The sequence below is a fragment of the Gossypium raimondii genome, chromosome 9, assembly GCF_025698545.1.
Source record: "Gossypium raimondii isolate GPD5lz chromosome 9, ASM2569854v1, whole genome shotgun sequence".
NCBI lineage: Eukaryota > Viridiplantae > Streptophyta > Magnoliopsida > Malvales > Malvaceae > Gossypium > Gossypium raimondii.
In genome coordinates this window covers 47,538,856-47,555,327 of record NC_068573.1, presented here as the reverse complement: position 1 = coordinate 47,555,327, position 16,472 = coordinate 47,538,856, and the positions used below count along the sequence as shown (strand labels likewise).

The 16,472-nt window shown below is 29.4% G+C and overlaps 1 protein-coding gene across 1 annotated transcript; it reads left to right on the top strand.

Moving 5' to 3' along the window:
* The first annotated feature begins 14,238 nt into the window (after nt 1-14,238).
* On the top strand, nt 14,239-15,419 carry LOC105800526 (uncharacterized). The gene has a single exon (XM_012631717.2). It carries the CDS (start codon nt 14,510-14,512, stop codon nt 15,263-15,265), a length of 756 nt encoding a protein of 251 aa, XP_012487171.1. The 5' UTR covers nt 14,239-14,509; the 3' UTR covers nt 15,266-15,419.
* Nucleotides 15,420-16,472: the final 1,053 nt, after the last annotated feature.

The window sequence follows — 16,472 nt, the reverse complement described above, 5'->3', positions numbered from 1 at the left end:
CTGGCAAAAATTTAGGTCAATATTTTAGGTTGAATCGGGCTTTCAACAAATATAAAATGTATTAACATCATATATAAGTTTGGCCGAAACTTAACTTAACCCTTCGGCCTTATCATGAACACTTTTTCAACTCTATAAGCAAGGTTTAAACAATTCCAAGTGTCCGCTTTTTCCGAATATGATTCAAAACATGTGCTAGTTTTAAAATATCGCTTATTAATTTATAAAACTCTATTATTGGATAATTATTTTTTATATATAAAGAGTTTTTTAGTCATATTTAAAGCCTTAAATGTTGGTAAGATGATGTTGGATATGTGTTCAACATTAGGATTTAAAAAGCCCCTTTTATGTTCCAAGGATTAAGACAAATTTTGTCTACAAGCAGGCAACAACCAGAAGCCTCGCTCCTTTGATTTGCTTTTGGTTTACCACCTCTCAAACCTTGTCAGAGTCCAAGTGAAAAGCACAAGTCTCCTGTCATTAGGCTATCAATGCAAACAGATGCTATAACACTACTAATCACAATCTGTAACATCAAAACTAAACACCCTCACATGTTTCTTTGAAAACATGTCACAGAAAAATAATCTTCAATGTCAGAAAAGTCTGGGATCATTTGCAGGCATTCTCAAAACCTGTTTGGGCACTAAGTTAATGATGTTGTATGTGATTCATCACTAAATTAGTTATAGATAGGTCAACCTTATACTTGTTTTTTGAGGTTGTATGTCTAACCTTTTAAGAGTCAACCAGTGGCACTTGGAATCAGATTCCAGGTGTGCAGTGAAAGAAGAAACAGATCATTGTTTTTTAGACCATAAATTAATAGAAAGCAACTGCAGTAGGAGATCCCTGGAAAGCAATTAAAACAGGTGGTTCAATCCATTTCCTTCATCGATGAGCATCTCTTCCTTACTCTACATCCAAATATAATATCATTAACTGCACCAGAATTAATCTCAACCCATCTAAAAGGAGCTTAACGTGTAAATTAATGTACATACATCATGGCGGGCATTGAACATGACATTAACACTTGAGAACTAGCAAGGTAAGACCTGCATTTTTCTGAATTTATAAGCTTTCAAGAACCTCCATTAGAGGTTTTTTTTAAGGCGTACAAGGCCTTGTGAACCATACTATGATATAACAACAACTAGCAAGGGTGTGGTGATAACACCTTGAGTTAGAAAGAAGATGCTAAGCTACAACTATGGAATCTGTTTTCAGTTTTGTTATATCTACATCTCCTGAGTTTATTTTATTTCGCAAACCCACGACCTTGTGGATCAAAAACCATGCAACCTCCTCTACAGACGATAGTGCAGTAGACATGGGAAATCAAGCAGTATTAGACTCTAAAGCAGTACGTATTTTTGAGCCATCCTCAACCAGCCCCTGCATGATGTTACTCAACAACATTATTGGCATATCCCCAATGTATACCAATCACATTGATCACACTAATCAAAATATTACCTTTCTTCTTGTCATTTTCTCAAATACCTCGCTTGCACTATCTAGGCACTCACATTTGGCATGCATAAAATCAGCATTATCAATAAGCTCCTCCAATACCATTCTTATCAACATATATTCATTGCATCTATATTCAACAATTGTTTTAGTTTACACAATGATGCAAACAAAGTTATAAATACTAATATAATTTAGAATATTTTGTCGTTTCTCTTCATCCTCAACAATTTTCCAGCTCTGCACTTCATCTAATAATCCATAGATTAGATGTATTAACAATGTATATATCCACACATACATCTTTAAGAATATTTAAAATAAATACAGAATATGACATCACCAATATATAATTGTGGGCAATGCTAATAGCACTTGAAGATAATTTTAGTAACCAAACATGAAATATATATATATATATATATATATAGTTGATGAGTTTGAAATGCAGAATTACATGTAAAAGAATAATAGATGCTATAATAGTGTATCAAACAGGCTTATAAACTACAGAGGAGGGAACAATCCTAAGTTTTGTTGTATCAGCCAACCACACATCATCCTTGGCGATGTCATAAGGAGTAAAGCTTCTAGTCTCCATATTATATACACCCACGTCTTTGGTATTCTTTAACGCATATGAATTCTCTAGAACCATCGATGGAAATAAAAAGTTCTCGTAGTCATCTATGAAGTATATGCAATTTGATTGACATCCACAAAAATCGGATGCCACCACAGATAAAGAATTGTTATCACCCACGAACAAAGCACAATCTCCTATGTTTTTCATCTCCCTCCATTCCCATCCCTCTGAATCTAACTTCAGATTCCAAACTTTGGCTCCTTCTGTGTTATTATATCCCACATTCTCACGCCAATGCCGCATTTTTATTTTTTGGACCAGCAATAGTTCCCAGCAGGCGACTCCACAAGATATTTAATTTCAAAATTTTCTAGATCTACATTATGATTTATAGGCAGATACTTGAAAAACGATCTATCAGCCACATTAAAATAAATAATTTCACCCTTGTAATCAACTGCACAAAAGTGATCTCGGTAGTATATAAGATAATGAAGCACACCCCAATTATGATGAACGTAAATCCATTATTTATCTCTATTTGGTCTAATATACGCTACGTGATGATCGACATTGAATATAGCCATGACCATATAATCGTCGGGGCTTGATGCCGGATTAGCAGAAAGTACAACCTTGCGAATGTGATTAAAAACAAAACATGGAGGGTCCAACGGAGGAAGAGTAATGTAAGTATTCAGATCGCGATCAATTTGTTTCCCAAGGACCAAACACAACGGGTTGAGTAAACGAACAACTAAACCATCGTCCACGGTGACCAACCATCTGTTGGAAGAGCCGACAAATCGGTCGACGTATGGTACTTGGAATGGCAAGGGAAGAAGCTTGTTGTCTTTGATGCTATATAGGCTCCAAACGTCTTGGGCATTTAGAGGGACAATGAGCATGGGGTGCTTTTGGGACAACAAGTAGTTGATGTTCTCCGTTACAACGCGTGCCACGCCGTGCATGTTGCACCAAATCGAAAATAGTCTGACACTGAAGCCAACCTTTGTAATATCAAATCAACAAGCTCACTAGGTAACCCTGCCTAATCTGTAAGTAACAAAACTAAACATTATTCAAGTTACAAAATCGCTTATTTAAAATAACTAATGATTTAAGAATACTGCAACTCACCTGAATTCATGCTTATCTATTTTAACGAAAACTACGATAATATATGCTTCCTGTCGTAGAAAAATGTGGTTTTGTGAGATAGCAGCTCAAGTTGATAATTATGGCTTAATACATATACATATATATAAGTTGGAAAGAGGAGAGTAATTAGACCCAGACTCTAATACCTTGTTGAGTTAGGATTCATTGAAACCCAATTCGATTAGACTTAGACTCCAAAGCGCTGTTGAATTAGGATTCGTTGAAACCCAATTCAAATCTATAAAATTTTCTTTGCATGTTATGTTCACTTTTTCGGTAATATTTTTTAACAGAAACGGTTCGTCTAGGGTTGTAATATGTGTTTTCTGGTATTGTATATTATGGCATTTGACATTTGACGTTGGATTTTGTTTTTTTATTTTGCCCCCTTGATCTTTTCATGCCTCTGAATCCCCCCTCTGTATTTGGGTATCATTAATTAGTTGTTTCTTACAAATGTACAATGTTGATATTCCTGTGTCACTGTAGGTAAGTGTAGAGCTGTTGTCATGAAGTGTAGCAATAAATTTTCTATATTTTGTACGCAGTGCTTCGTTTTTATTAATGTATTATTTAAACAGAAAGGTTGTGTTTCAGGTGTGCAATATATGTTAATCTGGTAGATTTATCTTATGTTATATCATTTGATTAGGAATTTGTTTTTTAGGTTTTTTCCCTTACTGATTTGATGCATCCTGAAGGCCTAGTTTCTATGATCTCCTCTTCTTCTATAGGGTTTGTTCTAGTTTGTGTTTGTCTGTCTAGTTCCTATTATATTATGAAGGGATGTCAGATATGTGAAGGCACATGTTCAGAAATGTGTTTGTTGTTCCTACAGCTGTTTGAGCATTTACAGAAGTATCTAGGGGTCAAACATGAGCTAGAAGCAGGATTTTCATGGTCTCTTCTTCAAAGAACAAATACAGATTCTGATACAATTTCCAGGGGACTTCCACAGGGGGTGGAATGCAATTCTAAACTAGCTGTTGCACTGAATGTGATGGATGAATGCTTTTTGCCCATCGTTAACAGGAGGAGTGGGATCAACTTAATCAATAATGTTGTTTATAACTGTGGCCTTTGTATTTTTTGTCTTGCACATCAATTTTCTAACCATTTGCAAATGCTACTTTTTATCTTTAAAGGTCCACTTCAACCGACTGAACTATAGCGGCTTCTACACTGCTATTCTGGAGAGAGGTGATGAAATAATTTCTGCAGCATCAATCAGGTACACGATTTTTTGGCATACTATGCTACTCTTTTCTCTCCTTGCAGCTATTTATCTTTGGTTGGGTGGATAAACACGAGGACCAGAATCACCTAACATGACATAAGACCCTGACTCTTGGAGTACATATTATAGGTTTAGTTCTAGTTAAAATTGTGTGATTCAAATTCTTGTGAAAATATAATATAAGTGGCAAGATAGGAAGATTTACAAGTGGCATCCTTATAGAAGTTTACTTCTTCTATTTAAAGTTTCTTCTATTTAATGTTGATTAGAATAAAGTGTTTTAACCAACCTATAAATAGACATAGTCGTCTTTCCTATTGTATTATTCAAATTTGACATAGTGAATTATCTTCTCTACTGTCCATGATTGTTTTCCCGAAAAGATTTTCACATAAAATTATATGTGTTCTTCTTCTTCTCTTTTCGATTCGTAACCATTATCGACAGTCTATTTTTTACACATGTTGGTTATATCCTTCATATAAATGCTTACCAATTTGATGTCCTATTGGCTTGTTTAAGTTCCATGGAACTATGCTGGCAGAGATGCCATTCATTGGCACTCGCAATATATATAGGTGTCAGGGAATGTGTCGTTGTCTTTTCTCTACTATTGAGTATGTAAGTTGTGAGGAGTACTTCATATAACTTATTATATTTTTGTATTATTTATTTCTTGTTACCCTATGCTTTTCATCTCCTTCCATTCCCATCCCTCCGAATCCAACTTCGCATTCCAAACTTTGATTGATTGTGTTATTATTATATCCCACATTTCCATGCCAATGCCACCTTTTTATTATTTCAACCAGCAATAGTTTCCTGCAGGTGACTCCACAAGATATTTCGTTTCAAAATTTTCTAGCTCTACATTTTGATTTATAGGCTAATATTTGAAAACTAATTCATCCACCACATTAAAATAAATAACTTCAACTTTGTGATAAAATGCACAAAAGCGATCTTGGTAGTATATAAGATTATGAAGTACACCCCAATTATGGTGAACGTAAGTCCATTCTTTGTCTCTGCTTGGTCTAATATACGTTGTGTGATGATCGACACCGAATATAGCCATGACCATGTAATCGTCGGGGCTTGATGTCAGATTAGCATAAAGCGTAACCTTGTGAATGTGATTAAAAACACTGCATGAAGGGTCCAACAGAGGAAGAGTAATGTAAGTATTTGGATCGTAACCGATTTTTTTTCCAATGACTAAATGGATTGAGTAAATTAACAACTAAATCTTATATTAAAAATTAAATTGAGTACAATATATTTTGTTTTTGTAATTTAAAAAATTATTATTTTTATTAATAAATAAATTTAGTCAAAAATTATATTTTTAGTTATCGAGATTATATTATATTACATTACATTATATTGTATTATATTTTTATATAAATGCACAATTAAAAGTAGATTCAAAGAGAACAAACATCCACATTTAGATGATAGCATGCTTTTGAGAACACAACAAAAGAAAAGTAATAATGATATGAAAATATTAATAAAATTTATAACTTATTAACACCGATTAACACGATATTTATAAGGGTAAACTACATTAATTATCCCTAAATTTGTTTGAAATTATATTTCATCACTTAATTTTCAAAAGCTACATAATAGTCACTAGTATTATAAAATTGCTACATTTTGTCACTTGAATGTTAACTTTCGTTAGTAACATTGTACTTTAAGTCAAAGAGTTAATAGTTAATACGGTGCCTGAGTTATGGTTAAAAATTTGTTTTGATCTTTTTTTAAAAACAACAATAATTGTAAAATAAAAATAAAATAATGTAACAATAAATAGAAAATCATATAAAATTAATTGTAGCTAGGAAAACCAAGGTTTTGCAGCTAACTTTTTCACATCCAATCTCATAAAGAATCACCGTTTTGAACTTTCACAAAAAATATTAAATACCCATTCACTTTAATCCTACTCGTTTTTCACTTGCTTTGTGTATTATAAATTTAAAAATTTAAAATCTAAAATGAAAGTTACTCAAAACTCAATCAATCTAATAATGGGAATTACAGAAAATAAATAATAGGTTTAGAAAAAGAAATAGAGTACTTTGCATTATAAATTAAAAGAAAAAATCTCGAATTTCAAAAATTTAAACTTACCAAATAACCTAAACAATATAGTAGAACATTTTGCTCTTTTCTCTTGCCCTCTTCTTTCTTATTTTTTTCTCTTTTTATTTTTTTTCATAATTAACAAGGAAATCCTGCAAATAGGTTGTTGATGGTAGAAGTTTTTATGATTCTCGAGAATGAAAGCAGTGTTGCAGGCCTAGATTTTATTTCTTGAAAACTCGAGAAGCACCAATCGGTCTAATAGTGGAATCTAAATCTTGCATTGAAATGTATTTTGCTAGGACTTTTTGGCTTTGAGAAAAAAATAAAACAAAATAAAATTTGCAAAGGAATTCCTAGATAACACAACATGAAGTTGATATGATTAAAGGTATTCATCAATGGTGGAAAACAAGTGAAATTTAGTTTGAAAATTTTAAGTATTTTTATATAATAATTTGCTTAAAATTTTTAAGGAATTCATGGATAGCACATATACGTTCCTAGCTTGAATAAATTTGTGCTCTCTCAAAGTCTTTTTTCTCTCTCTTAGGTACTCTTAATAATCAATCCTTTAACCTAACTAGTCAAAACTTAAGTTTTGCTTACATAATAGTTATAATCTAATCAAATTTCTATAAAGTAAGGCTAAAATCAGCAAAAAATAATACTTCTATAAGAGTCTCTGTGCAATCCAAAATCTTCAATTATAGTAAGTGACTTTACTTGTTCTACAAGTAACCAGGTTTAATTCGCAAAAAATCAATCTTCATGTCTTCAATTCAATTGATCTTTGTGTTTTGGGCTCTAATTTATCCAAATAACTCAATACTTTTATTCTAAGAAAAAAAAAAGGCAAGTTTGGTAATGAAACAATGCTTGAATTTGTAGTCACTGTTTTAGCCACAAAATATTTGTTGCCATCAATTATATCAATAATTTTTAGTTTTAATTTTAAGAAACTTTTAGATTTATACATATTTTAAGTGTTTTTTTATATTTTTAAATTATGACTGTTTTATTTTATAGATTTTCTAATAATTTTAGCTTAAGTTTTTTTTAAAATTTTTTACAGTTATTGTTATGAAAATTTTAGAAAGGTCAAAATGATTTTTAATTATAGCTCAGGGACCAAATTAGCTATTAAACCTTTGACTTAAGGTGCAACGTTGGTTTTTTAACATAAATTAACAATTGAGTGACAAAATATAACAATTTGATAATGTTAGTAACTATTATATGATTTTTAAAAGTTGAGTGATAGAAATGTAATTTTAAATAAAATTTAGAAACAATTGGTGTAATTTACCCTATTTATAAAAATATTATATAATTAATAATTTTAATATTTAAATTCTTTATAGATCTCCATATTGGTTGGGTAATTCATCCAGAAAAGAAATTTGGTAATAAAATTACCAACATACAAGATTATGGGACAGAAGTGGTACCAAATTTTAAAATTTCTAATTAAAATTTTCAAAATAATTTTACTAAATTTTCAAAATTGTAATTTTTCTATCTGTTTAATTAAAATAAGGAGATCATATAAACATAAAATAGTTTAAAACTTGTCATAAATAAAGCTGTTTTTAATAGATTAGTAAGAAGATGAAAAATCAAATATTTATAAATTTGAAATTTAATTCTTGTATTTTTATTTTTAGAATTGAATCCTTTTATTTTTTAGATTTTAAAATTTAAATTTAATTTTTAACGTTAATAATTTGTATGTACTTTCTCTACCTTTTATTCATATAAAAAATTAACATGAAAATCTCTTTAAATAACTTTTTTTTTTTATTTTGAGACATTCTAATGAATATTCAACCTAATTGTTTGAATTACATTTAATTGAAAAGGATTATACAGTACAAGTTTGAACTTTGAACCAAAACCGCGTAATATGACTAGAAATGATTGCATGAATGTTGGGGTGCTTCCAAAGTCGGTTAACGTTTTGAAAGCAGCTTCCAATCATGCTGTAAATGTGATTAATTTCTTAATTATACCCATATTTTCACAACATCAAACCTGTTTTTATTTTTTTTGAGGGTTTTTTATTTAAATATTATAAAAGAATATTGATTGAGATTTAACACGATTAAAATCGGTATTGTTGTTAATGTAAAAAAAATTTAGTTCGAATAAATATTGAAGAAGTAATGACTAGATTGATCAAAAATTATCCAATCGATGGGGTCAAGTAAAGTTCATTGAGTTGCAAATATTGATGTAGCATCCTCCAGTAGACGATGTGATTGATGAAGAGCTCAAGTAGTATGTTAGAGCATGCATCTTCTCAACTGGTGGTGTGAGAATATTAAATTTCTAACCTTACAAACAATGTTAACATACAATGTAACATAGAGAGTCCAATTAGCACCAACTTACTATAATAGCAACCATAAACAATAACACAACTTCCTTTTAATATACTTATAATATATTTAACAATCGGTAAACAATAACATAATATTAGTTAAAAAAATTATAAATTTACCATCAACAATTGGTAAACACGACAATAACATAATATTTGTTAAACTAGCTTATGAATGATAATTTTCATAATACTAATTTATGAACCATGGGAAAATAAGTTACATGATAAAATTTAAATTTTGAAAGTGATTGGAAAGTTTAGGCAGCTTAAAATACATGATAATCGAGTTCAATGTGTAACAAAAAAGCTTGATCTTGACACCCATAAGTGTTGAGGTCCTACAACATCAAGTCAAATCCGTCTATAACAACAAAATATAAAATTTTTAGAAGAATGTATTCAAATGGACCTTGACACCCATAGATGTCGAGATTATTGTAATATCATTTATCATCAGAAAACAATTGAACAACATATTTTTATGTAACTATTCTAATCCACAACGGAACTTAACACCCATAAATATTCAACTACTCTCTCGTATATTTACATTATGAAAAAAAGAAAAAAAATCCGTCTTTTCCCTTCTATCTCCATCTTAAAATAAATAAAAATAGTTTTTATTACTAAATTATTTTAGTTTTATGAGCACTAAAATCATCAGGAGAAAATATTTGTTTGCTATGAATTCGAAAACTTAATCCCATTAACTCAAATTTAAATCTAGTTAATTTTAATTTAACCATAAAAACTTAATAATTTATATTTATCTATCCAAAATTTGAAAAACAAATCCGAACTTAAAATAACATAAAATTAAAATTGCCCAAATTCAAAATGACCTTGAATTATTTTTTATGTTGACTTCAAACTAAATTGATTCGAACCAAAACCACCTAAACAAGTAAGTCGAAAAGACCAAAACTCAACACTCAAATCCGAATGACAAAACTAGAAATCGCCCAACTCGAAAAACTTAATTGGCAAATTTGAAGGCACTAAACTTAAAACAACCTAAATGGTCAAAATCCAAAATGGTTCAAACTTAAAATGATCCAAAAAATTTAAAACCTAAATTGACTAGTTCCAAACTAAGGTTGTATTTGATAAACTGAAAAATTAAGTGCTGAATAAATAAGTATCAAAGAAATTAAGTGTTGAATTTAAGTTATAAAATTTGTTTGGTAAATTATTTAAAATTAATTATTGGATATAATTAGACTGTTTGATAAAGGATACTATAAACTTAAATGAAATAAAATAAAATAAAATAACAATTGAATTTATTTTCTATTAAATGGTAAATAGGTCGTAACTTAACTTTAAACTAGACTTGTTTAAGGACTGAGATACATACTTAGGGTCTGTTTGATTGCCAGTAAAATGTTTTCCGTAAAATGATTTCGAAAGATGTTTTACTTTTCGTAAAATAATTTCTTGGAAAATATTTTCGTGTTTGATTGAATCATGTAAAATATTTTCATTGCTTTGCAGATTCCTAAAATATTTTCTAAAAAGTTATTTTACATATATTAATATATATTAATATTTTTTTATATTTTAAATTATTTTTACATATATTGCAATGATTTATTTATAATAATACTCAATTATTAAGCTACAATATTAACCGTTATAAATTGAAAAAAATTAATATCAAATAAATTATTTGTAATTGTGTTAAAAAAATATTGAATAATTAAAAAAATAAGTTACTGAAAAATCGATAAACAGAAGCAGTTTTCTACCGAAAATGAAGGAAGGAATGAAGGAGACGATAGAGATGAGAGCACGGAAAATGTCTTACGGAAATTGAAAGGGTAATACATTTTCCTTAAAAAATAACCCATTTTCCCTTGTTTTGGAGTTCATTTTCCAAATGGAAAATGTTTTCCGCCAATCAAACGCTGGAAAAGTTGGAAATGATTTTTCGGAAAATCAATTCCGTCAATCAAACAGACCCTTAAAATCAAAAGCCCACCCAAAATTTAGAATAGGTTAGATAAAAATGCTAGTCCCAAAATTTACTTGAACAAACACATTTAAAATATGGATCAGACTCGAACTCTAATATTCCAAGCTTAAGCCCAACCTGGCACGTTTCAAGTTTATATTTTGTTATTTTATATATAATATAATTTATATGATATGAAAATTAAATATGCTATATTATAAGGGTAGTAATTAAAAGATATATAATTACTAATTATATAAAATAAAATTATTATATGTTAAAAATAAAAATAGCATGGAAGATTCAAATAGGCTTTAGTTAGCAAATTACAATTATTGGTGGACTTGAACAAAATTTAAAGTTCATATTTTAGAGTTGAATATATTAAAAAAATATACATATCACCTTGAACATTTATATATTACCAGTTTATAATATTACATGAGTTACATTTAATTTTATAATTTATTAAATGATATAATTTTAATTTTATGTAATTAAAGTAAAGAACTAAAAAGCATAATTACCAATTAGTTTGATAATTAAAATATTATAATAAAAATAAATCATTATTAAAATATTTGTCCAATACAAAATATTGGCATATTCTGTGCTAATAATGCCCATGCGCTTCAAATTTTTTCCTTAATATTCAATAAATGACGAAAATAAATTATAATTAATATATAATTAATATGTAGGTTAGCATCGATACATCGATAGTGTCTTTTTTATTTCACAAACAACTTTAAAAATTGTCACGTGTCTTTTTTTTCTAATATTTTATTATATTTCTATAAAACACTTATCAACCTCTAGCTCTCTAACTTTTTTGTAAAATCTAAAAACTTCACTAGCAATGTACCAAATAAATTACACGAATTATATAAATGAATTATTTATAAAATTTTATATATGAAATATAAAGTTACTGTATAAATAATTAAATTTTGGTATTTAAAATTAAAGTAACATATATTTTCCTTTTATTTTTGTAGTCATCGGAAAAAAATTTTAAAGATAACAGAATTTAATAAAAATTAACAAAACAATTTTAATATAATCAAAATTTTATTTGTAAGTATCAAAATCTTCTTGTCAAATAAATTTACTTAACCAAATATTTTTAATAAATGTGATAAATCTTATAAACAATAAAATCTATAATATAATAAGGGCTATTATTTTGTACATTGGTAGTGTACTTTTTTTATTCCACAAGTAGTTTTAAAAATATTTATAGGACATTTGTCAATCCTCTTACTCTATATGTTGAGTTTAAAATTTCACGTACAAAATATTTTACATATATTATAAGAAAACAAACGTAAATACGCAAACCTACAAACTCAGAATGCCAAAAATATGTTAAACAAATATAGATAAAAGGGTTTGTTTTATTATTTTATTTATTTATTTCTGGTTTATAATGAAGCCATATCTCATCCTTCTTCTAGGAAGGAACATGGCAACTTCGTCCCCCGTCCTTGTATGCAAACCTCATGTCAAGTACAGAATGTTTGATTTTCAAACCTATCTTCAATATTATTTATGGGAAATAAAAAGGTGATTTTATTTTTCAATATATGAATTAAATTGATTTAACATCAACTCAATTTTAAAAATTATTAATAAAAAATTGAATATTAATACAATAATATTTTTTTATTTCTTTTACATGAATGTTGAGATGAAACAATTAAAATGTAAAATGTAAGGTTTAGACTCGTACGAGTACCAATAAAACTTCTCACTCCTTAACTAAGGTCATGCAAATCACACTTCTGGGAATTCTATTTTACTGTATGATATTTCTACGAATAATGGTCGAATTAGGAAGGAAAATAAAATTGAGTGTATGATGTAAGTTAATTTTATTTGATTGATTAATCTATTGCCTTATTTTCAAAAAAGAAAAGAGATTCAATGCGTAATAAATGTTTACCATTTCACCTATAACTCAATTATTACTTATATTTTCGTAAATGTAAATTTAGTATCAAGTGTTTATTTCACTTATTTAAGTGAGTATAACAAATTTGTTTGGTTTTTTTATGTACTTTCATTTATTAGACTCTGTTACTTGATTCATGATATTAAATTACAATTATAATGTATACTCCTCTATAAATATTTTATAAAAGGAATTATTTTCATAATATAAATAACAAAATACAAAATTAATTATTTAACAAATTTATAAAAATTTGATATAAAAGTTAAATATAGCTAGCGATAAAGTTGAGAGAGCGAAAGTTGAATGTTTTGGATTTGAATTCCGTATTTTTTTCTTCTAAAGTTTATATGAACATATAATAAGACAAAAATACTCTCAAATTAATATTTATTGCTTTATAAAAATAGTGTAAATTACATTCAGTGTCTCTCAATTATTAGTAAATTTATGTTTTGGCCATTCAACTTTTAAAAGTTACAAAATTGTTACTGAACTATTCAAAAAAATTTATTTAAGTCATCAGGTTGTTAAATCATTGTTGTATATGATCTTCTTTGTTCACACTGCATGCACCAATCGAAAGCTCATATTCCCATTGTTTTCTACAATTTATTTTTTTTATGAAACAACTTTGAATGTTACGAATCTGCGAACTGAAACCCAAAAAGTTCTCTTCTTCGATCTCCGACATTGGCTATCAGATCAACTTAGATCCAAAATATATTTTTCTACTCACCGATGGGTATTGATCTTCTGTACTGATCATCAAATCGTCAACTGGAACTCGCTAGCTAGATATTATATATATAAAATAATAGTTTAATGACTTAAATTAAAACTTTCGAATAATTCAATAACTATTTTATAACTTTTTAAAATTGAATGACTAAAATATAAACATAATTTATTAACAATTTAGTGAAAGAAATAATAAGATTTTAGTAAATCCACATTTGAGTTATTACTTAGTTAATAGATAGTAATACCTTTGTGAAAATCTAAAATAATTGTATAAATATAGATGAAATGGGAATCAAAGAGCATTAAATTTTACAATCTAAAATAGTTATCTACTTAATTTTTATTTTTACTTTTTTGCATTTCATTTTGCTGTGTAGATTTTGGGTCTTCTAATAGGAATAATAAATAATATAATATATTTACCCATGTGTTAGATTTTAACTGTGTACTTTGTAGACAATAATCACTAAATAGTAATTATCAAAAAATAAATCACTAAATAGTAGTTCTTTACCTTTTTCCTGTAAAAAGAAAATAAATAAAAGGAGGTGGGCTTGATAGGTAATTATCTAAAACTTGAGGGACCATTAACCAAAACCTACTCTCTTTATATGCTATTTCCGGCTATAATTTAGCCATTGGCTCTTAGTTTTCCTGCACTTGAATAAAAAGCCAGATTTCTGTGTTTCTCATACAATTTTGTTTCATATTCTTGGAAAAAAAAACCAAATCACAAAATCTAATTGCCCCTTTCAGCCCTCAATCTCCAAGAACAATTTTTTTTTTTAATTTTTAGAATCCTTTTCTTCCATTTTAGTTTTTATGTAACCCTTTTTATGGGTTTTTATCAAGATCTTCCCAAAAAAGCAAGAGAAAAAAAATAAAAATTTGAAGAATTGACACCATTGCTTTTTATGATTCTACCTTTTCCACTCACAAACTTGATCAGGGTTTTGATTCCTTTCCAAATCTCTTCACTTTTCTTCAAGAAAGCATCTTTGTTGTTGTTGCTATTAATAATCTTGTTCCTAGCCTTCTTCTCCTTTGATTTAAGTTCTTCAAATCTTTGTAAAAAAAACCAGAAGGAACCCAAATATTTAATACCCTCAAAGAGCACCATGAGGATCCATCCGTTGCCGAAGAAAAGGAACATCACCATCCAATACGAGATGAACCCAAGGACCACAAGGTCTCAAGCTGAGACCTTGTTGACCGGCGGGTCCAACAAGAAGCTCCGGAGGTTACCCCACATCTTCAGCCGCGTCCTCGAGCTGCCTTTTAGGTCGGATGCAGACGTGGCGGTGGAGGAAAGCCCTGACTGTTTCAAGTTCGTGGCGGAGACGGATGGGAGGATCGGCGATGTCGTGAGGGCTCATACGGTTGAAATCCATCCTGGGGTTACTAAGATTGTGATTAGGTCGAACAGTTTGGTGGATTTTGGTTTGCTGGATGATTTGGAGCTTGATATGTGGCGGTTCAGGCTGCCGGAGACGACACGGCCGGAGCTGGCGAGTGCTGTTTACGAGGATGGGGAGCTAATTGTGACGGTGCCCAAGGGAGGTGAAGTGGAGAATTTGGAGGACGGTGGTGGTGGTGACGAGTTGAGAGGAGGCATGGGAAATGGTAATAACAACAATAATAACAATAATAGGCTTGTTCTTGTACAGTAAGTAATAAATATGGAACATTTAGCTCTGTTTCCTTAATTGCATGTTATTTTCATTTTAGTTCTTGAAGGTCACTGGTGGAGCTTAGCCCTTCTTTTTTTTTGTATGATTACTACCTTTTATTACTTAATCAAATCAAGAATTGTTCTTCTCTGAATGATGGACATTTGGGGTTATTTAGATGATTCCTTTGGCATGATTTTGATGTTTTCCATTGGAGGATTTAGCTACGCTTACAATTTGCAGTAAAATATATATTTTTTTATTATCAATGTTTTGTTTATATTAAGGTTGCTTATGATGCTTTTTGTTTCATGGGAAAGTATATGCTTTGCATAAGTTATTGTCTATGTGAAAAAATGATTATAAGCATGATTGTGGATGTGTTTTGATCCTATGTTGTTTTTTATTTACTTCCATAGAGGTGAGAATCTATATGAACTGGTTGAAATTAGGCAAATGGGGAAGCTAGGAAAGGCCTCCCTTAGGTGCGAACCATGTGGTAGCGGAGTGGCATCGTTGATTGGTTTTCTTTGGTATGTTTCCTGTTTTCATATGCAGTAGCCAAGAACTAAATAGTTTAGATTTAGAGCAAAGATGAAATCACATTCTGAGTTAGGATATGACATGTTTGCATTACAAGGTAGCGATTAGCTAAATGATTACTTCCCCGTCTTCGTCATAGGGATTTGTTGTATATGAAGTGCTTGCATTTTTCTTGTTTATACATCCTTGGTTGAAACCCAACCAGAAACATGGTAAAAGCAATAAGTAACTTTGGGGGTGTTGATGTTGAGAATTGGTTCCCTTCTTACTTTGTGGTTAAGAATCTATGCTTTTGGTGCACTTGGTCGGTTTGCCACCAAAGCTTGGACTTGAGGGTTTCGTATTTTGCCTTGTGTGTTTTTTGGCAAGTAATGATAAAACTGCATTTATCTTTTTGGGGGTCTTTTTATTCATACATTTCATTCATTCTTTTTTCATATTATGATGAATCTTTTTGGTGATCAACTTTCTTTCTCTAAAGTAAAGCTTAAAGAAGCTCCATTGTAGATTCATGATGTCAAACATACATCCGTGTTGCTTTTTTTTTTTCTTCTTCTTTTTTGGTTATGAATGTATTGATCCGAAAGGACAATTCGGACAACCTTCAACTCCTTTTTGCTTGTCACTATCTTGTTTCATTTTGATTCACACCATGGCAGAAACT

What these genes read in the sequence shown, in the direction of transcription:
- LOC105800526 (XM_012631717.2), top strand. Translation starts at nt 14,510, where the DNA reads ATGATTCTACCTTTTCCACTCACAAACTTGATCAGGGTTTTGATTCCT.